Source organism: Festucalex cinctus, chromosome 7 (genome assembly GCF_051991245.1).
Source record: "Festucalex cinctus isolate MCC-2025b chromosome 7, RoL_Fcin_1.0, whole genome shotgun sequence".
Classification (NCBI taxonomy): Eukaryota; Metazoa; Chordata; class Actinopteri; order Syngnathiformes; family Syngnathidae; genus Festucalex; species Festucalex cinctus.
In genome coordinates this window covers 16,420,623-16,446,721 of record NC_135417.1, presented here as the reverse complement: position 1 = coordinate 16,446,721, position 26,099 = coordinate 16,420,623, and the positions used below count along the sequence as shown (strand labels likewise).

General features: G+C 41.7%; 1 protein-coding gene across 2 annotated transcripts in view; it reads left to right on the top strand.

The window, feature by feature from the left end:
• The window catches only part of iglon5 (IgLON family member 5), a 149,915-nt gene extending 134,854 nt beyond the window's left edge, over positions 1–15,061 (top strand). For both annotated transcript variants that reach the window (XM_077527688.1, XM_077527689.1), the window contains 5 exons: positions 716–835; positions 8,792–8,923; positions 9,016–9,136; positions 11,046–11,203; positions 14,445–15,061. In XM_077527688.1, coding sequence (XP_077383814.1) covers positions 716–835; positions 8,792–8,923; positions 9,016–9,136; positions 11,046–11,203; positions 14,445–14,548 — 635 coding nt within the window. In that variant the 3' untranslated portion in view covers positions 14,549–15,061. The remainder of the gene's footprint in view (positions 1–715; positions 836–8,791; positions 8,924–9,015; positions 9,137–11,045; positions 11,204–14,444) is intronic.
• Positions 15,062–26,099: the final 11,038 nt, after the last annotated feature.

Sequence of the window (26,099 nt, the reverse complement as noted above, 5' to 3'; positions counted from 1 at the left end):
TAAATATGTCTTGTAAACCACCCATCCAGCATTCTGCTACTTGCGGAAAATTACAACTCACAATAATGTGCTCTGTAGGGATGTTCGATACCACTTTTTTTTCAGACCGATACCGATATTCAGACCCTCAGTACTCACCGATACCGATACCAACTGCCGATACCAGTAGTACATTTTGAAAAATAAAAAATAAATCACTAAAAGATATTTTTAAACAAATATATTTCCTTTAATTTTGACTAAAAAACAGCACAGTCACTCTTCAATAGTCTTAACGCTGAAAATAAAACACAAAAATGCTCTTTTAGTTTAAGATTCACAATTTTGAAGTATTTCGAAACCGGTGAAGTTTTGGTGAAAAACTGCTGCAAGCTAGCACCAGTTACAGGCAAGGAGGACTCACTTAACGTCTTCCCCCTCTGCCGGTCGCTTGTACTCGTCTGCGTCACGAGTACTCGAGTACTTGAAAAAAGGCTGGTATCTGGGCGATACCGATACCTGGTATCGGTCCTCGCCCATCCCTAGTAATCTGGATTGAACAGAACATAAGAACAACAGCTTTTAATTATCCAGAAGACAAAATTTGATTTCACGTTCAGCAATTCTTCAACGATTCGATGTTTTAAAATGACGATTAATCAAATTCATTTGATTTATTGCCCAGACCTACTCCGTATGATATTGTTGCCAAAAATCTGAATTTGTATTTTCTCAGTGCCGGCCAGAATCGTCAACATCTCCACAGACGTGTCTGTGAACGAAGGCGAGAACGTCAACCTCTTCTGTCTGGCTGTTGGCCGGCCCGAGCCCACCGTCACCTGGAAGGACCAGAAGTGTATGTACCTTTTTTATTTTTATTTTTTTATTCCCTCCCCTCCGCATCTGGCATCAATCCTCAATCAGCATCCCGTGTCATCATCCTTAAAGCCAGCTGCTTAGTCTGGCCTCTTCCGTCTTGAAAATCCACTCTGCTGTATTTTGCTCGCGTCCTGGTGTTTTGTCCCAAATAACCGCTCATTACCCGTGATTATCCCCGCCGCGCCACCCGTAATCATCGGCATCTGTCTTCATCGGGGGTCCCACGTCAAGCGGCGTGGTGCTGCCAAATGACGCTAACCGCCACTTTTGGAACTTCACGGGAGGCTATTTTTAAAAACGAGCAAACGAGCACCCACCTCCGCGATTCGTGGTGGTCAGCGTGTGGTTGTCCTGATAAGTGGCCTGTGATTAGATTTGATCAGGACTGAATGTAATTCCTCTTTGTTCTGTCACCATTAATGTTGGCCGTTGAGTTAGCGTCACGCAGCCTCTTTCAGCTGCAATGATGCTTCTCTGTCATCTATTTAGTGCAACAGAATAAAGCACTGTACTGTGTTGCGCAGTCATTTCAAGTCTATTTTTACGACGACGTCTTTTTTAATTTTGCTCATGAGAAATGTCAAATACGCTGAATGGCAGCCAGCAGAACGCAAACGTCCTTCATTTGCCTCAATTTTGTCTTTAACGTTTCGAAATCAAATGCATTCATATCCGTCTGCTCCATTGTTACGTGCGTGTGAGTCCACGAGAAGCTCTTCCAATCTGCCGAGGATTATTTTCTTTAACTTGTCCAACATTTCATCAAGTCTGATAATTAGCTGTTTGCCTCAGAGCCGAGGCAAAAAAAAAAAAAAAACTTGCGAGCAAAGCTCCTGCTTTCAGTTCGGCACCAGCAGCGCATGAGATGCGGCAAGAGCAGCAGCACACTGTAGATCACTGGGACAAGCCGCAGTAAATAGGTCAGTGTGTACAACCACTGAACTCCATGTAATTAGACTCTTAGGGCAAAGGATGCACAACCTACTGTCCTCTTCTGCTTGCACACAGATTTCCTCCTCATGATGTCCGCTGCTAATATCAGCACTTAATTCCTTAGGAATGCTGCAAAATTCACATTTAAGATCAAATCTGTCAAATCAGAATGTGCTTGTGCTTTGTATGCCTTCTAAGCAGTTTTTGTGTCAGAACATTTGACTCGCTTCAAGCAATTTGTTTCATTAAAAATCTTGCAGTACAGTTGTGCCTTGAGACACACTCATAAATCAAATCATCTTTTCCCAATGAAATGAATGGAATACAATTGATCAGTTCCAGCCTTCCTAAAAAAGAAAAATTATGTCACGTATGTAATGGGTAAAAAAATACCACTCCATAATGTACCTTATAAAATCATACAGTAATGGCATTATTAAAGCGATACTTGACTCACTGAGCCATTTTCAGTAATAAAAAGTTAATATTTTGCCTGTAATTAATGTGGTAACTTCATTATTTATAATGTGGTAACTTCATTATTTTTCATGGAGTCTCTTTTTTTCATCAAGAAAAATAAGTATATTTCTATCTGTTTCCATTTTGCAGCAGTTTGCATTAGAATATAACAACGTTTCATCGTTATTCGCAAATCTAAGAGCTTGTTTGCAACATGGCCCAGGTTGATGTCTTATACTCTGCTGCCACCTGCTGGCCGTTTTTATACTAACTACCATTGCTTGAAGCATTCTCTTCCGTTCAGAGACTGCATCAAATCCTTCTATATGCTCTAGCATAAAAAACAAAAAGAAACAAAAAAAAACATTCAAATGTATAAATACATCTTTGAGAGCATGGTTATATTTGAAATAGAACATATTTATATGTTTTTGGGAGCAAATGAGTTAAGTGTGGCAATTGTAAACTGATTTGTCTTACCTACCACTGCATAATGCTCGTGTCAAGTTTGAGCTCACAATTCAAAGCAAAACATTTGGCCAAATGACAACTTATATCTCAAAACTTGTGAGACAGGTTACTCATATCTCAAGGCAACACTGTCTTACCAATACAGAGTATAGATTACATGTACTGTGGTTTATCATAACATTTATCTGTATTTTTTTATTTCACTTCTACCTCTGGCTACAAAGTAAAGTGTGGAGAGTCTCCGGAAAGTTTAGTTTTTTTTCTTATTATTTTTTTATTTATTTATTTTTATTTTTTTTTATTCATGTGTTTGTTTTTGTTTGTTTTACAAAGAACCATTTTTTTTAATTGTTTATTGAACTTGAACAAAATGTGAATAACTAAAAAAAAACAAAAAAAAACTACATACATTCTGTCCATTTGCTTGCATGCCTGCGTCAAACACCGAGAGCATCTTTGCAGTCTTGCACACATGCCGAACCCTTCCGCACACTCACGCACATTTACACGCACACGTACATTGCAAGCAGCGAACATTTGTCCTGACTCGCAGGCCGACAGCGTTTCTCCTCCGTCAGCAATAATCCCCCCCCCTCGCCGCCCCCTCGCCATCTCCAACGCCTTCTCACACCCACAACCCTCCAAGCATCCCACCCCCTGCAACCCGTCAGCTCTCTGGAGATAGCGACCGCATTGCTATTCCATGTCTGCAAGCAAGCAAGCATCAATTGCCTATGACTTGAGGGGCTAGCGAAGGGGAAAGAAGGGTGGACAAGCCCGGGGAGACAGCAAGAAACTAGCAGACATCACTTGCTATTATTCAGTGGCTTCATTGAAAAACAATAGGTCGGGTGTGTTTGGAGTCACTTCTATTGTGTACGTCGGGGGTTCCCAAACTTTTTGGGTCCAGGGTCCATGGAGGAAAATTACTGAGGAGACCCTCATAATCCAATCACTACCATCTGTAGAACTAAATGTCATACAAATTTAAGAGATGCATATTTACCTTTTTATTTTAGTTGATTATGATATTTTTAAGAGGGAAAAAAGTTGTAATGGTGTGAGAGTTCAAAGCCCCGCCGAAAACCACCAATAATTCACGCTCCCCTAAAATTTACCGGTATATAACCACCTATATTAAAGTGGAAGTCAACCATAAACATTTCTTGACAACAATATGTTATATGTAACCTCATTGGTCTAAATATGCATTGTGGTTAATATGGTGTTAGTTGAATAATGAGTTAAGCAGCAAAATCCAGGCATTTTTATCCATCTCAGGGGGTGGCCATTTTATAACTTGCTGTCAACTGAAGATGACATCACAGTTGCTCAGGTCTCATGTAACAACCAATCACAGCTCAGCTTCAGAAAGCAGTTGAGCTGTGATTGGTCATTGCCTGAGCCCTGAGCAACTGTGATGTCATCTTCAGTCGACAGCAAGTAGCAAAATGGCCACCCCCTGAGATGGATAAAAACAGCTGGATTTTGCCGCTTAACTCATATTCCACTCACGCAATATTAACCACAATGCCATTTTAGACCAGTGGGGCTGAATAGAACATAGTCAAAAAAAAAAAAAATGGGGGGTTGACTTCCCCTTTAATAGTTTAAACCATAAACACTGTATATCACAAACTGATCCGCAAACGCTTCCACTTTCCGACACTTTTTACAAATTCTCATCAAAAAATATTTTACAGACGATTTTGATTTTCATTAGAGCTAAAACAGTCGCCATTCACACCAATTACTGCTTTTCTATGAGCAAGGGCTTTGGTGCCCTCTTGTGGCATTTCAAGGGATTGCAAGAGTACAATAACATGCAAATAAGCAAGTAAGTAAGATTACTATCGCGGCAACACATCATCAGTAGGGTAAAACTAACCTGTCTCACGACGGTCTAATCCCAGCTCACGTTCGAGGGATAGGTGAGTACTGTTACCATGTATTATTGTATAAGGTCGATACTGGTCTTTTTCTTCTTTTAAAATTTATCTAGTACACAAGGCAAAAATCAAAAATTGAGTAAGTCTTCCTCAGCAGTAATTTGGCGCTATGTTGCGGCAGTTTGGAATATTGGTGAATCATTATCTGCGTCAAAGAAATTCTTTGTTTACAAGTTTTTTTTGTGTTCAATTGAATTTTATATATCGAAAGTACTATATTTCACAACCCTAGTGAGGATAAGCGGATCGGCTAATGGGTGGATGGAAGTACTAGTATCGATACTTGGTATCAGTGAGTACTCAAATAGTGAATAATTGTCCTTGTATCGGTCTGAGAAAAAAAAAAGTGGTATTGAACATTTCAAATAAGCACAAAGGCTTATTTTGTCAAGATAAAAAGTTGTAATCGAACAAGAATTACAATCTCTTTTTCCTAAAAGTCATTTTTTTAAAACGCCTTTTGTCTGGGAAGCTTTTATTTGCTAAAAACGAGGACTACAGTCTCAAAAAATCTGCCTTCTGTTCATAGAAAAAAAAAAATCATCTTGTCAGTGATAGGCTGTCAAGCAACGGCTAACCACTAATGTAGTCATTCAGGTCTGACGTTGGTGGTGGTCATCAGACACAAAGATCCCATCTGCGGCGTTCCTGACCTGCATATAGTGGAGGTCTCTTCTTCGTTGGCTTATCACTTGACACGCCATCACCGTAAAACAGGCACAAAAACGAATGTGCGTCGCTGATAGCCGCTGAGCGTTTTGCGAGAACGAGATTCGCTTCCCCTGTCGAGGAGATTGGCGGCCCCCGCGAGCGGAGACAAAAAAACAAAAGCGTTTTTTGAAAAATGCGTGCGCTGGAGCAGAAAGTAGTAAAGTGTCCTCGTGAGGAAGATGAGCAGGCGAGTCCATCAACGTCCTCCACAAAAAGGCCTACTTGAAACCTTTAAGCTACACTTTGTCATTGAAGAGCATTTTCAAAGTGAAGCTGTTTGGCTTTCATTTTAAAAAGATGGCGATGGTGAAATTGTCATCTTAATTGTTTGCGAGTAGGTGAAAGGATGTTCCTCACTTGAATGTAAACAAACAACCGCGGTTTTCTAAAAGCCATTACTTTGTCTGTTGGCGAGCTGTGCATATACGGAATATCCATTCACAGGTCTCGTTTCACTTGACTTCACTCAATCCTCACCGAGGGGCTCCATGATGGAGCAGATATTCTTCGCTCCAAAAAAAAACAAAAAAAACAGCTAAAATTCTGTAATAGTGCAAATGGTTTAAATGGTGCAAATGGCATGATGCAAAAAGTTCAAAGGGTGAAAGGACAAACAAAGGGCAAAGCTAAGGGAGCTGTGGTGGTGGGCTTCGATATTCTCCGCCAAAAATGTCATGTTAAAATGCTGTAAATGGTGCAATATGGTTTAGCACCATGCAAAACAAATGGAACCAAATTGAGGTTAACATGTTGGCATAGTCTTTGACAACTGTTCCAGTTTCTCTCATGGCCCCTTTTGGGAAATGAATTGCCCAGCCCTGGGTTAAGTTAGTGTTGATTGTTACGGTTATAGTAAGAGTTGGTGTTAGGGATTCAGGGATAGGTTTCAACCGCAGGGAATTGGACGTCCACAATTTTACAATTCTGAGATTATGATTCACGGAGCTCCAGCCATGGAGGGTCTTCTTTGGCCTCCTGTGTCCGATTTTAAGGCATCATCTTCGGTTAGAAAATTCCCCCACCACCCCGAAGCCTGGAAGTCCAAAGTCGGATTCTTGTTTTGTTTTTCTTCCTGAGACGAGGTGATTATTTCCCATACCTGAGTCGATGGGTTTCTAAATATGCGACCTAGACCTATTCTCTCTAATTAGTTTTAGGATTCAGGATTGGGGTTGGGGTTCCGCTTTTAAGGTAAGATCAAGTTAAAGGGTTTGGTGGAGATTACGTTTAACGTGGAAGTCAACCTTGAACATTTCTTGACAATAATATGTGTTATATGTGGTCTCACTAGTCTAAACATGACATTCTGATTAATCTTACATTTGTGGAATATGATTTATGAATAAAAATCCGATTTTAGGACTGGTCGTTCCCTGAGCCATGAGCAACACTGATGTCATCTTCAGTCGACAACAAGTGGAAAAATTGCCGCCCCTGAGACATCAATGTTGCTCAGGTCTCAGGTAACGACCAATCACAGCTCAGCTTCAGAAAACAGGTGGGCTGGGATTGGTCGTTGCCTGAGCCCTGAACAATTGTGACGTCATCTTTGTGACATTGTGACAGCAAGTAGCAAAATGGCCGCCCCCTGAAATGGACAAAAACAGCCAGATTTTGCTGCTTAACTCATATTCCACCTATGTAACATTAATCAGAATGTCATATTTAGACTAGTGAGGGCACATATAATATAGTATTGTCAAGAATTTGGGGGCTTGACTTCCCGTTAAAGGAAAAGGTTAGTTTTAGGGCTTTTGGTTCAGGTTTATGCTTCAGAAGACTTTTTTGATGGCGACAGTTAGACCCTGAAGCATAAATTTAGCTTTTTTTCTTTTTAGTCTTCCTACTAAAATCGACATCACTTTCAATGACAACCTACCACAGTACTTTTGCTCTCTTTCTACTTTGTTACTGGAACGTGAAAGACAAGAGGTGCCGAGAGCTCAAGTGATCTTCTCTGGCTCAAAGTGCTGGAAAACACTCTGTAGTGCTGAACCCCGGAAAACCTCCTCTCACTTTCATCCCCGCCGCCTCCTCTCCAGGTGGTCAGGAGTCAAGCTCCTTCCAAAGCTCCTAAGTGCTTGATGGAGTTGTATTTTTATACCGCATTGTACCAGTAGCTGCCTGCTGGCTGCAGTCAGATATCATCATCATTACTTGTCGCCCCCTTTGCAGCTCCAACGGCTTCCCCCCCTTCATCTCGCGCCATTCTGCGGAGACTTTTTGCAAGATTTTTTTCCAGCCCAGTAGGTGCAGGTTCAAATCGGGGTTAAGGGTTTATACTCGTGTTTAGAAATCGGTGACACATGGTGTCAGAAGTGGCATGTTTATCCGCCAGGGAGTCTGTGTTGTGCCCGTTCTGAAGGAATCGTAGGATTGTTGTTCAACTCTCAGGTTCAAATGTGGGTTTATTATACTTCTTCTTAGAGTCACATTACAAATGGTGTCAGAAGTGGGATATATTGTAAATTTGGGTTCGGAGTTTGTCTCCTCAGTGACAAATGGTGTCAGAAGTGGGGCTAACTTAGAATGCGTCCTAGGATGTATCCTAAATGATACTAGTGGGCTTGTAGGGCTAAACCCAAAAAAGACTGGTTAGAATCTAGATTTCAAGTACAGCTCAAAGAACAAAATGAAAACAGCAGGGGCCCCAAAATTGAACGCTGTGGAACACCATGGGGTCGAGTGAGAGTCATAGCAACCAAGGCCAACAGAAACCGTCCTTCAAATCTGGATTTAGAGCACCTTACCAGACAAAAGATGTCAGAAGTGGGATACTATCCCTATATCGTAAGTAATGCATCTGTGCCTTTCATCCTCTTGTATAGCTCATTGTGTATTCTCCGCATCCCGCTCCCCCAACTGCAGTTTCTCCGCACATGTGCCCCAAATCCTTCTTTCCTCCCGCTTCTGTCGCCAGTGATGTCACACACAAGCGCCACGTCGACGTGACTAATGCGACCAGTGAGCAGCAGCGCACCGAGGCTATCAGGCACCGCCAAAAGCCTCGCCTTCCCTTCCCGCCTGTCCCCGGAATCATCGTCTCCGACTCGGCACCCGCGCTAATAATCCCGCGCTTCTAATCTTCAATTAGAGGCGGCGTGATAATCTCTGACGTGAATAATGGCGGCGTTTAGCGTGGATTTGTGTGTGTGTAAGCGTGGAGGCCGCTCGTGTGTTTTGCTGATTGACGGCGACAATTCAGAAGCGGGATTTCCTTGTCAGAGATGATGTAGGACGTCTCGTTCTGTACGCTGCCTTTCTGTAATGGGGAGAGTTTTGAGGGCGGGACATGATGGCGATTGTCAACCAATGAAAATGGTCGTCATGGACGGTAAAATGTGGTTTTACAGGAAGAATTTCAACAGCAGTGGCAAAATGTGTTTGTGTGTTCCTCGTGTGGCCACTAGACGGCCTGGTGAGCGAGGGCGAGTTCCTGGACATCACGGAGATCAAGCGGCAGCAGGCCGAGGACTACGAGTGTATCACCCACAACGGCGTGGCCCCGCCCGATCAGCGCAAGGTCAAAGTCACCGTCAACTGTGAGTGCCACACCCCCCTCCTCCCCTCATTGGACAGTCATCATCCAATCATATGACTCTATCTAAGATCTTGTTTGTTTTCGGCCCGCAAGACCCGCCCACCATCACTGACACAAAGAACATGCACGCCCACTTGGGGAAGACGGTCATCTTGCGATGTGAAGCCATGGCTGTACCACCTGCCAACTTTGAGTGGTACCGGGACGAGCACAGGTGAGGATGATTCATTGCTAATGCTAATGCTAACAATTTTCCATCCATTCATTTTCTGTGCCGCTGGATTTATTCAAGCTAAATTAAAAAAAAATAATAATACAAATATATTATTATTATTCTTTAACGACTTTTTTACTGAATTTTGACTAATTTTGCAAGACCCACAGAATATTGTGTTCTATTGCTATAAAAACACTAAACTACCAAAAGAAATATTAGTCTCTTCTTTCATCAGGACAAAAAAGTATATTTCTATCTGTTTCAGTTTTGCAGCAATAAGCATTAGAATATTGCTAAGTTTTATCATTATTCACAAACCTGTTGAAAACACTGGGGAAAACAGCTTGTTGCAACATGGCCCTAGTTGATCTCTTATACTCTGCTACCACCTGCTGGCCGTTTTTGTAATAACTACCATTGCTTTAAGTGACCTCTTCAGGTCAGAAACTGCATCAAAGCCTTCTATATGCTCTAGCATAAAAAACAAACAAACAAACAAAAAACGTATAAATATGTTTTTGGGACCATAACAATATTTAAAATAGAATGTGTTTGTATGTTTTTGGGAGCAAATCAAAAAATTGGCAAAAAAAAGAACAAACATATTTATGCATTTCTTCTTGAGGAATAGGAAGTTGAAAAAAAATGAAATGTACTCCAGCTTCTGTGCGAAAAGCGATCGCTGTTTATGCTATCCATAATTTCGCAGAAATTGTCCTCTATAATGGGCAGAAAGTCAAAAAGGTCAAAGGTGCGAGTGGCCTCTCAAAGGCTCTTTGGCGCGTAATGCAAGCACTCACACACTAATGATGACAAAAGTTGTGCCTAATGGGCAACAGCGTGAAACAATGAGGTGAAAAGGACATTTTGGCCACAAATGGGGCAAGGTCACCGTGTCACTTTCCCACATATTCATTCTGGCCAAATCTATGAACTCCTCGAACTGAGGAAAAATGACTTTGAATTTGCCCATATTCATTTATTTCAAATGGAGAATAAGAGAGAGAAAAGCGTATTTCTGCATTCTTTTCGATTTAAATTAGTTTGTTTTTCAGATGATGTTCGAAATTTTAAGATTATGGTACACTTGTGATGTAAAGATAATGAAATCTGCACTTTAGCACAGTTAAAAAATAACCTAATGTGACCCAACTTTTTGGGTTATTCATTTAGCCCATTCATTTAACCCAAGAGGTCAAACTCATTTTAATTCATGAGCCACTTTCACCTAATTCTGATCTATATATCTGTATTTAAAATAACGGTCAAAATATTATTGTTTTTTTATGCGAATAATTACAAGTACATTAATTTATTATGTTATTGCAGATAATTTGAAATTTCTGAATAAAAATGAGCGCAAAATGTTTGCATCAAACCCTGAGTAACAGCCAAATTTAAGAATAAGTTGTTGTCAATGCGCCATACAGTGGACAAAAATTAGCAACAGCAGTTCATTTTCGTAAAAAACTGCAGTTTTTGTTTCTGTCCTCAGGGACCAGATTAGACCTCCTAACGGGCCGGTTCTGGCCCGCGGGCCGTACGTTTGACACTAATTATTTAACCCGACCCTTGTGAGGAATAAGCAGTTAAGAAAATGGATGGATTATTTAGTGTTTGTTGTTGTTTTTAAATAACACTAGGCCAACAGATTAAGCTTCCCTCCTTCCTCATGCCCCCCCAATCTAAGAAACTCGGGACGCTAATTAGTGACCCGTCAGGCTTCCCGTTCTGTCACCCCCTGTTGCTTATTGTTATTTTTCGAGTTTCTCGTATGAAGACATATTTAACCAATAAATCTGATTCTGACGGTTGAAATTTAAGGTCACGGAGTGCTGGCATAGAAAATGCACCAAAAAGAAAAAAGATGCCATTTTCCCGTCTTGTCTTGTTCCGGTTGTGGCAGGCTGGTGGAGAGCGACAGTGACCGCACCCTGCGGATCAAGAACGAGAAGACGCGCTCGCTTCTGCTCTTCAACAACGTGACGGAGAAGCACTTCGGCAACTACACCTGCTTCGCCACCAACCGTCTGGGGGCCTCCAACGCCAGCATGTTGCTATTCCGTATGTCCCCCCCCCCCCCCCCCCCCCTCTCTCTCTCCGCCCCATTATGTCTCCCCAGCGCCGCCTCCCCCTCGTTAGATGTCATCTCTCTGCGAGCCCGATCGGCTTTCCCCTCCGTTTCCCCTCGTCAACTCCTCTCGCCCGCGTTGGGCATTAGCGTCGTAAGCGAGTCCTTCATCTCTCGCCGCCTTTCTTCCTCTTTCCCCATTATCCCAGCCGGTGCCCCTTCAATGACTCACTCTCCTGTCAGCCTCATACATCTTGCAGCTCCCGTTTTCCCACTCGTGTCAGCCCATCTCTCCATCATCCTCCCCTCCTTTCCCTCCAAATCTGCTCCGGCCGTCATTAGAGCACAACAAACATCTTTAATTCCCGACGTGTGCCGACCCAAAAACCACGGCCGGAATCATCCCTCCGTGTCATTGATTCCTGCCGATTTTCTGATCCGAGTTGTTGCCAGTATTGCATCCAAATGAGGCGTGTTGGTTTACTCATAAATGGTTGGAGGTTGGGTTCAACAATTTTGGAAAATAATCTCAATGCATTCCAACTTGAAACAACATCTCATATTTAGAAAACTAACTAAAATAAAATTAACTATAATGATAGCAAAACTGTCTTATAATATTATACATCGCTTTCAGGGTTAATTTTAAGTGTATTTATTTCAGTATTGTTGTACATCTTTACAGAAGAAGGAAGATCATATACAGTAGTTGAGAATTGTAGTTTACTTTATTAAACAACACTTAGTGACCCTTTTTTTTATCTTGCAATCGACACACTATATGGTTAAAAAGAAAAAACTAAAACAAACGTGAAAATTAAAAAAAAAAAAAAAAACTCAGTTAAAATGAAGCATTTAAAAAAAATCTGAACTAAAAAAACATTTACAAACTTGCTCTAAGAAATTATTAAAAGTTACTTAATTTAAAAAAAAAGTCAAAACGAAATAAAAACTAACTATAACGAAAAATACCAAACTGTTATAAGTTATAACCCTTCTGGGAGGTCAAAAAAAGATAAATAAAGGACTTGAATCAATCAATATTTAATAAGACCACTTAGCATATAGAAGACGGCGAGGAGGGAAGAACCATTTTTGTACTTAGCTACGAGTTATTTCTCAAATCTTTTTTCTCTTAAAAAAAAAAAATAATAATAATAATGGCCGCCCGGGAGGAGTTCGATTTCGTTTGCTTTCTATGTAAGAAGTTCTTTGCAAGACGTAATGATGTCATATTCCACAATGCAAGCTCTTATTAACAAGTCAAGATGATAACAAACCTTGGGCTATAATATGTCCTATGAAAAGTCACACCTTCAAAATAAAAGCCTGCAGTGTGACAACACCATTTCACCACACTTACTTTGGACCCGTGGTGGTTTATTGAGAAGTCACATTCGGTTAACGAGCACAAAATTGTCCGTGTGTGACTGCTAAATAAGTGTAGGTACACTAATTGTACTGCTGTGCTTTTATTTTGAAGGCTGACTTTGTCTTTGAACGTGTGTTCAGTCTATGTTAATTTTGTGTTGCGTTTCCAATGGGAAATATTACTTTGTTTTTCATAAGATCATAATTTCTAGAATGAAGTAATTACACACAAAACACATGGTTCCCCTTGCACATAGGCAAGCATGTGGTGAAAATTTCATCCCACACTATCAAATTAGAACAGGGAATTATTCCACTGCACAAGTCGACATCCGTGATTGTTGGCAAACTGCGCAAATTCCCACCGTGCAGAACCCGCTGCAGTGGGTGGCTCAGAACTGGGACAAGTTGTGCAAACGTTACCTGGCTGTCCCAGCGGCCAGCATAACGAGCGGGAGGATTTTTGTTTTTTCTCCCTCTATGGCTGGAAAGACTGTCGCACGCCAAGTCACATCCATGCTCTTGTGTTTTTTCAAATTATTGAAAAGCATTCCTGGGATTTAAAAAAATATATATATATATATATATATATATATATATACAGTGTCCAAACTGCAACCCGGGGGGTCATTTTTTGGACGACCTAAAAATTGTCTTTATTTTATTTTTTTTTCCTTTTTTACTGCACTGCTTTCTGTACACATACATGTACGGTATGTATTTTTTGTCCAATCAGATTTCAGCCTCTGTGTTGCCATGTGAAATTAATCTGCCCAGGGCCTTCAGAATCCACATTGCTGGTTCATGCAACATATATTACAAATGGGAATGTTTCGTTAACTATCAGATTTGAAATTTGCTGCACAGGACCAACCAGCCGGCCCACATCTGCACTTTTCTGTCCGTCCTCTGATTGGTTGGTCAGTGCAGAATTTGTTGCAGTTTTTGTTTTTTTTAATGTTTGTGTAATTAAATTAGATATTAATAATACCCAACTGCTTCATATGAAGTATATTGCTGTTATCACATTTTTTTTTTCCTGCAGTATTGATGCTTTTTGTAATTGTGTTAGTAAGGCCGGCTACTGCCCAAATGACATCACCGTTGCCGTCCTGTTATCTCGATCCTCCATCCACACAACCCGCGAGCTTGCCTGATGGGCACATGACGGGAATCAAGGAGGTTAATTAGCAGTTGTTGCAAATATGATGAGACCAGCCAATTATACATCACTATGATTCCTCTGGCATGCTCAGTTTTTTTTTTTTTTTTTTTTTTTATTCTTTCTGGTCGTTGTGTTGTGCAAGGTGTCCATTATCGTTAATAACCGGCTAGAGGAGCCATCGCGTTCCATACTGTATATATATCAAATGTGCATGTGCCCGTGCGTGACAGCGCATGGATTATCTGTCGGCATTGTTTATTTCTATTGCTCACATAATCGGTTATCCTGAACAGCTGGCGAGAGAAGCAATCGTGTCAATTACATCAAACATACGTTGCGTGTAAGCGTGCGTGTGACCAACTGTCCCTGGCTTTCGCATTCATTTATTCTATGGTTTATTTCTATTGGTCTTATTTATTTCTATTGTGCAGCCTGACATTTCACAGGTGAGAGAGGGGCTTGTTTTTTCTTTCTTTTACCTGTTTTGTGAGTCAATTTGTAATGCACTATACAAATATTGAATGATTGATGAGTTTTTATCAGTAAATGACTAGAGGAGCCATCACATATGATACGTAAATTGCAAATGTCCAAATGACAGTGACGATAACATCCTATCGTATTGTTCTTGATTTTAAATGCTTCATATTTACGCATATTTTCTCTCTTTCCTCCCTTGTTGGACTTTGGTCTTGAAGGACCGGGGGCCATGCAGGGTCGAGCGAGCGCTCTACAATCAGGCTTAAGCGTCGCCCTCAGCGTTTGGATCTCCCTCTCGGCCGCCGTGCTGCTGAAGGTGTAACAATCGACCCCCAACAACCCCGGAAACGGAATAGAACGCCGGCCACCAACAAACCCTTCTGAAGACCCCCCAAGCCCGCCACCTCCCTGCCCCTCGACGGAACGGAATTGAATTGTTTAATTAACGAACCCATCACTGTGAACAAAAAGAATATGCATTGAGTCATTGCATCAAACCGGAGACGCCCAACCTGCACCCCCCTTCACCCCCCGCCCACCTTCATCGTATGTCCGTCTCCCACAATGCCTTGCAGATTTGAGTGTACATAAATGATTATTGTGACCAGTGAGGAAAATGGCTGTCATAACAAAAGGGATGTAACGTGTATCTTCTGTATGTACTAATGACTGACCTACAAAGTCTGCCTTATGGGAAAAGTGAATCATCAAAGTCACGCTGTGGTAATATGGTGGACATGATGTATGGTAATGTGCCCTGTTTAAGGCTACACACACACACACATATATATATATATATATATATATATATATATATATATATATATATATATATATATATATATATATATATATATATATATATATATACACAGTGGTGGTCAAAAGTTTACATATAAGCTTTATCGACTTGAATGTGAGTCATTTGGAGCTTTTAGTGATGTCATCATCAGATTGCCCGATACCGAGAGCAACATGGAAATGTCCAACAACAACGGACATGTTTTTTTGCAGATTTTCAAGATCCTCAATCAATTCTTCAAGACGGGGCGTCAACTTCTCCACGTTGGTAACCAAAATGCAAAAGTGAATCACATTCAATCAATCGGTCGATCAGTTCATCACATCACTAAATGCTCTAAATTAGCGTTACGTAAACTTCAGACCACAACTGACCATATAACATTAACATTACCTCTATATATAGTGTACTGTATGGCTTTTTTTTTTTTTTTCATTTCCAACCGTGCAGCAGTTAAACCTGCAACGAATGATGTCAAAATGTGCACAAAATTAAAAAGACCTGGGTGGGGGTTGGCGGCGGTGGGCATCTTGTTGTATCCCCCCGCATCACTACCCAGGCCTTTTCACTGCCCCCACCCCACCCCCTAACCCGTCTCTCAATCCATCCCACATCACCAATGTAAATATGCAGTACAGGTGCGGAGGGGCAGTTGACCGCCCGCCCCCACTCAGCTTTGTTGCTTGTTTATAGCATGTTAGCCCTGTTGTGACTCCATTCATCCCCCCCACACCAAAACCACCTGTGTCTATTTTACCTCGCTTTTTTCTTTATTGGTGTTGCTACTACTACCAATGCTGATGATGTTAATATGTATTTGAATACCTATGAATAGTAATTCCATGTCAGAAGAAGACAAAAAAAAAACATGTTGATAATGAGTCCCTTTTGGGGTGGTTGGGTTGGATAGAAGTTTTAGGTGGGGGTTTAATTTTTATACTTTGAGACGTCTCTCACACTCATACTAAATAACTGGAGAAAAAAAGAACAAAAAAGGTGTAAAGTTTTCCTATTTTGCCATGACAAGCTTTTTAAAAATACAATCCAAGGAGTTATTATTATTATAATTATCATTTGTACCACTCATCCCGTCATATAGAGCGTATGTGTCCACTTGTCTGAGCATCTTTGTCAATGGGGAAATAAACCATGTAATAATTTGCCGTCCATGTGGTGTTGTATGGTGGATGAAGTTCAATTATCAGGAATGGATTAAAAAAAAAAAAAAAGTCTCAAGAGTACCGCAGCAGCCGTATGAATGTGTCCGAGCAGCAATAACCCCTCACCCCCACCCCTCCCCCCAAAAAACTATACCCGTCAGTTGTCGTATTGACTGTATGCTGTGAAGTTGGTGCTGAAAACATTGAAATTCACCATTTGTGCATGTTGATTAAAAAAAAACAAAAAAAAAAACTAAACACAATCCAGAAAAGTAAAATTTCACTAAGTTGCTGATTTTTTTTCCTCTTTTTTTTTTTTTCTCCCAGTCACGCTACATTTGTGTCTATGTAATGTGTTCTTGATGATGGAAAAACTTTGGAAAAGAAATGCATACAAAAAACATTTCTCAATGTGTGGTGGGGGAAACGGGGAATTACAGTAAAACGAAGCACGTTAATGTACGTTGTATGGATGGATTTTGACAACAAAAAATGATATTAAAAGTTGTTGGCTTTGTCATGGATTACAGTGTATGGGGAGTGAGGGATTATGGGTAATTGTGGCCATTTTCTCCACATGTCATGATGGAAACGAAACATTTAAACAATTATGAGCCTGGTCATGGTCCAGTCGTCGGCCACGGTCCCTTTGATCTGTCGAAGAATTCCCAAACCCGCTGGAACTAGAGAAAAACTGACTTATCGAGACTAGATGATTATGGCAACTGGAGACGGAATAGAAATAAGCACCGAAAAGAGCAAAACAATGACAAAGGGTAGCACCAAGCCTTGCGCAAAACGTCCTTCAAGGATCCGTGGAAGGAAGATGAGGTCACCCAGAAATGAATTTGAAAGATAACATCAAGAACCATCAAGCATGCCATTCTACCAACTCCTGGAAATTTCCAAAGACTGACAGAGGTGGAAGGTCTTTGTGTTACCTCTTCTACTATACCCCTATGATCCTACACTAGGTCATAGGAAAACTAGAACGACTTGTAGAACTAGAAACCTTAAGGGCCACCGTAGATTTATCATGACTCAAAGAATGCAGACGCAAGAAGGGATGTTTGGCCTGCATGGTCCAGTCAAAAGGAAATCTTGGGTTGGTTCCGGGATGGTCCCTGGATGACCTTGGTCCAGCCAAGGTACGTTTGGGCCAGCCATGGTCCAATCAAGGGCTAGTCACGGTCAAATCAAGGGGCAGTCATGTGCCAACCATAGGTTGTTCTCAGAGCAGTCTTGCGCCAACCATGGTCCAGATCAAGGTTATAGTTAAAACTCATCTGATCATGGACTGGATATTGGTTGGTCAAAGGGCAGTGGTGGGTTTGTAACGGGAGTAACCACTGATGAGTTGGTCCACTCATGGTCCAGTCGAGGGGCATTTTTTGGGGGGCCAGCAAAGGGTCCAACATTGACCCCGTATGGTCTATTAACTGAAAGATCAGGTCGTCGATGCATTGGCCAATTATAGTCCAAAAGGCCGGTTATGGTCCATTCATGTGTTCATCACAGTCCAGTCGAGTGGCAAATCATAGTCCAGTCATAGGCAGACTACAGGCCGTCAGGCCTACAGTATTTTGATGCCACTCTGAAGCGTTCCAGTCTTTCCTAATTTGAACCTCATTGCCTCCCCCAAGGACTTTGGAAGTCGGAGGATGTAACTATGCCACAGTGTATGTTTGCACCACGCAGTATGTCAAATGAATAATAAACGCAATGTGGCCTATTTTGCGTGTATAAATAACTATCCTCCAAATCAAGAGTGGGCTCACGCTAATGAGAAGTTTGCTGTGCGTATGCTGATGAGGTGTTGGTGTAGCACAACTCGTGTTACTTGAGGTCCTTTTGAATTGAATTCAGAGGCTGACTGTTTGTTTTCCAGTTTCAGCCGCTTGAAAATGAATTTATTTTCATGTTTATCCGCTCTATTTTTTCCAGAGGATTTCTTGGAATTGTTTCCAAGATGTAGTCGAATAATTACAGCGCTTTGAGTGTATTTCTCATCTGGCTGCACATGTGCAACCTCTTAATCAATACCTCTGACCGAATGGCTTTCGGGACACACGCACACGCCCAATTGATCATGTGCCTGCAAGAGCGCTCGTAAAGCCAGAGAGCATAATTCATCACACCTGATACGAGGCTCCCCTAATTGCGCATCGATCGGTCGCTCCTGGATCGCATGTGCGCACCCCCAAACAGCAGAGAGGAAAATGAATTCATTTTTTCGGCAGATATTTTTGTCCCGTGTTGCTCCGTTTTCTCTCTCTCTCCATCGCTGATAGACATTTGATTTATTTTCTTCCTGGAAGTTGTGCATTAGCATTAGCAAAAGTGCCATTGTTTTATTTATGAGTGATGGCTGTGGCGCTCATCTTTTACAGCAGCCTAAGAATGCCGTACATTAGCCTAATTGTCCAATGTTTACCAAATATCTTCAGGCTTGTTCATTCCTCATGGGCGCAGTCAATGTTACGAGTCTATTAAGGCCCCGCTCTGCCATTACCGCTGCTAATGACTGCATTAGTACACACTGAGCTAGATAGGAAAGAATGGCAATACACTACCCGTACACACAGCGATCCATACAGATCGTCATGGGCCGATTATCCTGGGCTGACGTTCATGGCCCTGCCTTGGTCCTGTCATGGACCAATCATGGTCCTGTCGTTGGCCGATCATGGTCTAGTAAAAGAGCCATTCACTGGGCAGTAAACAGACGGTCTTGGGTTAGTCATGATTTGGTCATGTTCCAGTCAGGTGTCAGTCAAAAGGCCTGTCATGGACCAATCATGGTCCTGTGCACAAACAGTTGATCATGGGCTAGTTAAGTGGATCAGGGGCCAGACATGGGCTTGCTATGGGTTGAGCGATGGGCCAATCTTGATCCATCCAAGGGTCAGTCATGGGGCCGTCATGGTTCAGTTAAGGGCAGTCATGGGGTTATTGGCCAGTAATTGGCCAGTCGTAGGGGTGGGCGATATGACGATATTAGATCGTTAAGAACTTTAATGTGTTGACGATCTCATAAAGCTGACAGATCGGCAAGATCGTCTGTGGCACATTCTATACAGTTCAACTTTATGCAAGCTCAAGCTTGGTTTATGCTTGATGCATCCGTGTGGTCTTTTTTTTTTTTTTTTTTTTTTTCCTCCCTCCACTTACTCACACAAACACGAGGCCGCGGATGAGTCGGAGGCTCGCAGGAGCTCCGACCGCCCGGCCGCGGCGGCCCGGAGCCGTGGGGTCGCGGGGAGACAGCCAGGCCGGCCGGCTCGGTTTGTGCTCCCCCCAGGCCTGTGGCCACAGCTGGCGTGGGGACGCCCCCCGCTGGTGCCAGCGCGGCCACCTCGGAACCTTATCCGACAGCCGACGGGTACGCAACTCTCCCCGCGCCGCAACGCGTCCACATTGCTCACTCGCGCACCTACGAGAATTTGTAAACTACGCAGTGTCGCGGGTGAGCAACCGCTGTCATAAAGTGTTTTCTACTTTCCAATTCTGTGTTTTATTTACTTTGCTAACTCATCCCAAACTGTTTTTGTCGATAGTTTATTGAGGAAAAAACATGTTCAACTTCTATTGTGGTGTTGTTCACATGTCGTTGGCACTCTTTACTGCCTCCTGTAGTCTGGGAGAATATCGACCACAGCTGCTATAATTGCACTATTTCAATTGAAACCTGTTGAGAAAGCTTAGTTGGCTTAAGATGTCTGTTTTTTTTTTTTTCTTTTAGGGTTTTGTATACATTGTAAATATGTTTTAAAATGTACAAAAATATTCAGAAATTTGAAGATTAGTCTATTAGTCTAAATGTGTGTGTGTGTGTGGGGGGGGGGGGGGGGGTGGAGAAAAGAATCGTGATCAAATCGTGTCCAGTCATATGCTGGTTATGGACTACTGAAGGACCAGTCGTAGTCTAGGCTTGGTCCAGTCAGGTTTCGGTCAAAGGAGAAGTCCAATCAGGTCAGCTCTAGTAGAGGGGTGGTCCTAGGCTGATAATGGGCGGCATGGCTCAGTGGATTGAGTGGTTGTCTCTCATCCGTGAGGTTGTGGCTTTGATCCTCACCCCTGGTCACCATGTTAAAGTGTCCTTGAGCAAGGCACTGAACCCTGATTTGCTCCCAGTGGACCTGGCACTGGAGTGTGAATGAGAGGCATTGTAAAGTGCTTTGGGCAACATAAGTGCTATATAAAAAGTCAATTTACCATAATGGACCAATTATGGGTCAGTCATGGGCAGAACGTGAGCCTGTCATTGTCCAGAGAAGGTGTGGTACTTTGCTTTATGTCGGGCTGTGTGATGAGCAACCGAATGACGACAACGGAAGATTTAAGGTAAGATGTACATTTTATTCTTCTACATTCTACTTTAAACAACAGCCTACAATATGTAAAAATGTCACTTACAAATATTAACTTTGCATTAATGAAAAGTTGTATGATGTTGAAAGTTATTTCCATTACTCCACAAACTAATTAAAGCGCTTTCCTTTTTCACAGAATCTCGTTTCCCCTAGTTGAACGTTTGCCGCTAATGACAACGCATTACTTAGCAGCACACAATCCTTCGAAAGTGCCGCCGCGAACGCGTTCCTTGGCTGGCGCCTCGGCAGCAGTACGAAGTGTGTAATCAGATAAAGTGAAACAACTACAATTAGCGGTGAATATGTAATGAGCCTGGGTTTGACAGCCGCAGATGGCGTCTCGTCTCTCTCTTGGTCTGACTTCTCTCTTACAGACAACACGAGGGAGTCGTGCCGCTGCCGCGACGCCATCCCCCCTCGTCGTCATTAAGTCGCCCACCTCTCATTACTCGAGTACTTGTGAGCCGGCGGCCCACTCTTGCCATTTACCTTGTCAATCAACCGCAGTCTAAATGTTGCTTGTTGCCGCTGAGAGCTGATGGGAGACTTTTTATGACATTTAACAACAATAACCGAGGATTTATGATGTAGACATAATGCCAGGAAGTGTCGCAAGGGAGACTTGACAGGTGACGTAAATGGGCTTAGCATGGGCTGGTTTCAGAGGAGTCAATCATGAGACATTATGGAATAGTCATGGTCCAGTTATAGGCCCGTCAAGAATCAGTCATGGACTGAGTCCTGGGCCGATCATGTCTCAGTCTTGGGTCAGTCTGTGTCTGTTCTGGGCTAGCTCTTCTAGACCAATCTTGGCCCAGGCATGGGACTTGTGCCGGTCCAGTCGTGTGATAATCATGATCCGGTTATTGGACCTTTCATGATCAAGTCATACTCCAATCAAGTCTAGTCATGGAACAATCACAGGTCAGCAATGCCCAGTCGTGGTCTGACAATGTTACAGTCAGGGGCTGTTCATAAGACAGTAATGGCCCAACCATGGGCTAGATATGGACTATTTTGGTCCATATTGGTCCTGTGATCTTATCATTAGCCAATCAATGTTTGTTATGTTGCAGTAATTGACCAGTCATAAGTCCAGTCATAAGGTGACCATAGACGGTCACTGGCCAATCATGGGACTCGTCCATTCATGGTGTACCAGTCGTGATCCAATCACGACAGAGTATGATATGATAGTTATGATGGTTAATGAAAACTATTAATTAAACTAAAACTAAAACCTTTTCATTTTTCATTATAACTAAAACTAACTACACATTAATAGCAAAAATGTACTTTGTTTTCGTCTTTGTCAGTATCATACATGAATTTTTGGGGCTCACTGTAAACAACAATACTGAAGAAAGAAAGTCGAACGGCATTTGGGAACTGTACTTTATTGCATAATACTTTGTGACCTTTTTATTGACAAATACTCCCTAAAAAACTAAAAGTAATGCAAACTAAACTAAAGTCTTATTTGTAAGCAAGCTTGAGAATGCCTGCAAAGATTGTGTTGTGTTTAGTGTTGAACAAAAGACCTATTTGTACTTCACACTGACACATACACACCAAAGCATGTGTCATTGTGGAGTCAAGATCGTTTTTATCATCCTTTTAGTTGCTGAACTTGTCATCTTTGACTTCTGTCACCACAGATGTTTGTTTTTTTTCCTCGGAATCCACAAAGTGAAGTTAAAGATGTTATTAAGTGGAGGGAGCAATCTGGAGTTTTGATTTATCAGAAGTCTTTCTTGTGGGTTTTTGTTTATGCAAAGACAGGAAGTGAGGTCACAGGGGGTGGGTGATTATTTGCTTTCATTTCCTGTTGGTTTGTAATGTCAGTTAAGCTTGAGTCACCCATGGGATCTAATATCACAGCCTGGTTATGGTTCAGGTTCATCAGGCAGCTCATCGGCCAGTTGTGGGTCAATCATGGTCTGATCATGGTGTGCGCGTGTTGTAAGTAGCTCATCAAAGGTACACCTGTGTATGATGTGTTCAGTTGCTAGTGATCCAGGTCGGCGTCGTGGTGCTTCTCAGTGAGCAGCCTGTGATGAATGTGGCGTCCGCCGCGTGTTCTCCGAAGCACTGAACTGATCTCCTCCCTCATATTTTCACTCCCGCGGGGTCGATCCGCTGGCCCAACGCTCGGCTAACGACGCCCTGGGACACACTAAATCTCGCCGCCCCCTCGCCCCGACCAGATGAAGTGTCATCTTCATCACAGGCGACGTCAACCGGTGTGCCGGCTCGCCCCGCGGCTAACTTCATAGAGAGATATGAAGTCTTAAGATGTCAAATGCAATACAGCCCAGCTGTAATGGAATAGATTGAGATTCTGTGTGGTTAATATAAGGTAGAGTTCTGCTTCAGTGGTCTACTGGGAATACTTCTGTTGACTCTTCAGCCAGCATTTGTGGGACTGAACTCCAGTATACAAACTGTATGTAGAATCCTACCAAGACACGACTGGAAATAAAAATAACAATGGCGTGTCAAGTCACTGATGTAGGTAATGTGTATTACAAAGTGGATGCTACGTACCAAACAGCTCCATCTACTGGATGTGATGGGTTACTGCTACCACTTGGCCCCAATATAAGTGGACTGTTACACGTGAAAAGTGGAAGTGTAATGACATAATTAAGATTAAAATACAATGCAAAATATATAAAAGTATATAATAAATTAAAGCAACCAATATAAAAACTAAAAAAGTAAAGTAGCTAACCATCCAAATAACTAAACAAGTAGCTAACCATACCTCTAGCCAACTTTTTAACTAATGATCCAACTAACAAATCAATTGATTAACCAGTTTCTCAATTACCTAACAAGTAAGTTAACATCAATGGTTAACTATTAATAACTACTACAGCTAAACTAATTAAACAGCCATGCATTTAACCAACTAACCAAGTGTTTGACATTCAAATAACCAGCCAAGTAACTGACGAACCAACTAGCCAACTAACTACTGTAACTAATCAACTGAATAAACCACAAACTAACCAGCCCACTAATCAACCATACAAGTGTAAATGACTAACAAAGTAATTAACCATCCAACTTACCAAACAGCCAGCTGTTCAACAGAAAAGTAACTAATTGGCCAACTAAAATACCATCCAACTAATTACCCATCCATCACAACGACCAATAATTAAGTTAACCCAATAAAACAACTCAACCAACCCATTAAATAACCAACAGATGAACTTGAAGGCTGTATGAAGTGGTGCATTTGTAATTCCCAATAATGAGCCTATCAAGCCGTCAATCAATCAAGCAATCAATCATCAATGAAAGCTGAGGGAATTCAAAGTGTGCTGATGAGCTTCCTCCGTTCGGTCTGCTCTGATTCGAGAGGCTCTCATAAGCGCAGCAGGTTCACGTGTAAACAAGAGTCAACATGTGGGCTCAAATGCCACCGTGAAGCTTCTTTGCTGATGACAAAGCCAGTTTGTGTTACTTCCACATAAAACGCAATGTGTGCTGCAGTGTATTATCTGTTGCCTCTGTTTTATTTATTTGTTTATTTATTTTTCTTCAACATTCTTTGACTTTATAATGTGGTCTCAACCAACCAATGTACCAACTCACAACAAAAAAACATCAAAAGAAAAATAACTCACCAATTAAGCAACAAAAGAACAAATTAACCAAGTAGCCAAGAAACTAACTTACTTAACACTTTTCTACACCATCTACGGGGCATGTATGTGTGCTTTAAGTGGGGAAGAGATGTATGGTTGGAAAATGTGATAAACCACATCCCAACCCTGCTAACTAACATCCAACTAACAAGCCAACAAAACTAGCTAACACGCCAAGTAGCGACCAACTAAAGAACCAAAAGTTAAAATAACAAAGGAACCGACAAACCATGAACAACCATGTACAGTGCAACTTAGCATAACATTCAACTAACTTACCAACTAATAAACCAACTTAACCAACCACCCATCTGAGCATCTAAGCAACAATCAAGCACCGAACCAAGTAACTAACCATGCAATTAAATAAACAAACACTACTTAACCAATTAACTTATCTACAACCTGTTAATCTAACTACCATCCAACAAACTAAACATCTAACTATTAATCTGACAAATTAACCAACCAACTGAACTGCGAAGTTAACAGCGAACTAAACAACCAACTGTTAAAAACTGACAAACCGAACTATCTTAGCTACTTCGTTAGTTACTGAAACAACCACCGAAACAAAATTTTGCACATCAATGTTGCTTCCAAATCAAGCCAACGTGTGCCGCAATGCATTATGGGAAAACAACTCTCCCATCTCAGCAAGCAAGGAGATGCTATCTCAGTTTTGTTGTTTGTCTCCCCACACACATTGTTTGGCTGGTTGTGGCGTTGTTGCAGCAGGCAGCCTCGTCTTATCGAGTTTGATCCTGCTGAGGTGGACAAAGAGTGGCCGTTCCCATTGGCATAAATCTGTGTCGATCGTGTTGTTGTGTGGGGAGGGAAAAAGAAGATTATGAAGCAAAGGTAATTACAGTACAAACCGTTAGAAGATGCACTTTGAGTTGCGGCTCGGTGAAATTACGCCAAAGTGCCGCCTGGTCTGATGGATGGTTTGTGGCGAAATGGCCTTTTAGGCGTACATCCTGTTTATGGGGTCGACTTGTGCAAACTTTTCTGTCTTCTGCGGCGTGACAACAAAACCATAAACATGCTTTCATGTTGACAACTTACCACTCAAATACAAGTTTTCTTTTACTCTCTGGTGTAATGGAGAGCAATTGGTGGGATTCGTTTGCGAAACCGTCACTTGGTGCCAGGCACAATTTGAGTTAAACACTAACAATTGTCTTGGAACGTTAATTTAAAACCTTAATCCTCTTTTATAACCCTACTCCTAGTTTGAAATTCTGATTTAAAACTTTTAACGCTACGTTGAAACACCAATTTTATTTTAAATGTAATTTCAAACCATGCCCCAACCTTGAAACCCTCATTTGAAACCCTACTCCCAGTTTTAAACCCTAATTTGAAACCCCAATTATACTTTAATACCCCAATTTTGAATTCTACTCCTGATTTAAAACCATACTTTGAAACCCTAACACTATTTTAAAACACTCATTTGAAATACCCAACCCTGCTTTAAAACCATAATTTGAAACCCCAACCCTAGCTTGAAGCTCTGATTACCCAAATTTCAAACCCTAATTTGAAGCCCAAATTATACTTTCAAACCTAATTTGAAACTATAATCCACATTTGAAGCCCTACTAGGAATGCTTAACCTTGTTCTGAAGCCCAAACCATAATTTGAAATTCTAACAGAGCATTGAAACTTACCCGAGTTTGAAAGGCAACACTTCCTGTCGGTGCTGAAACTCTGATTTGAAAGCAAAGGCCTCGCTGACACTCGAACCATTTTCAGGGTTTTTAGTGACTTGACGAGGTTGAGCGGAAGGCTGTGAAAATTCGAGTCCTTCTCAGCGAGTTCATCTTTTCACCCGAGTGCTTTCATGACAGAGCAAGAAATAATGGCGGGGCC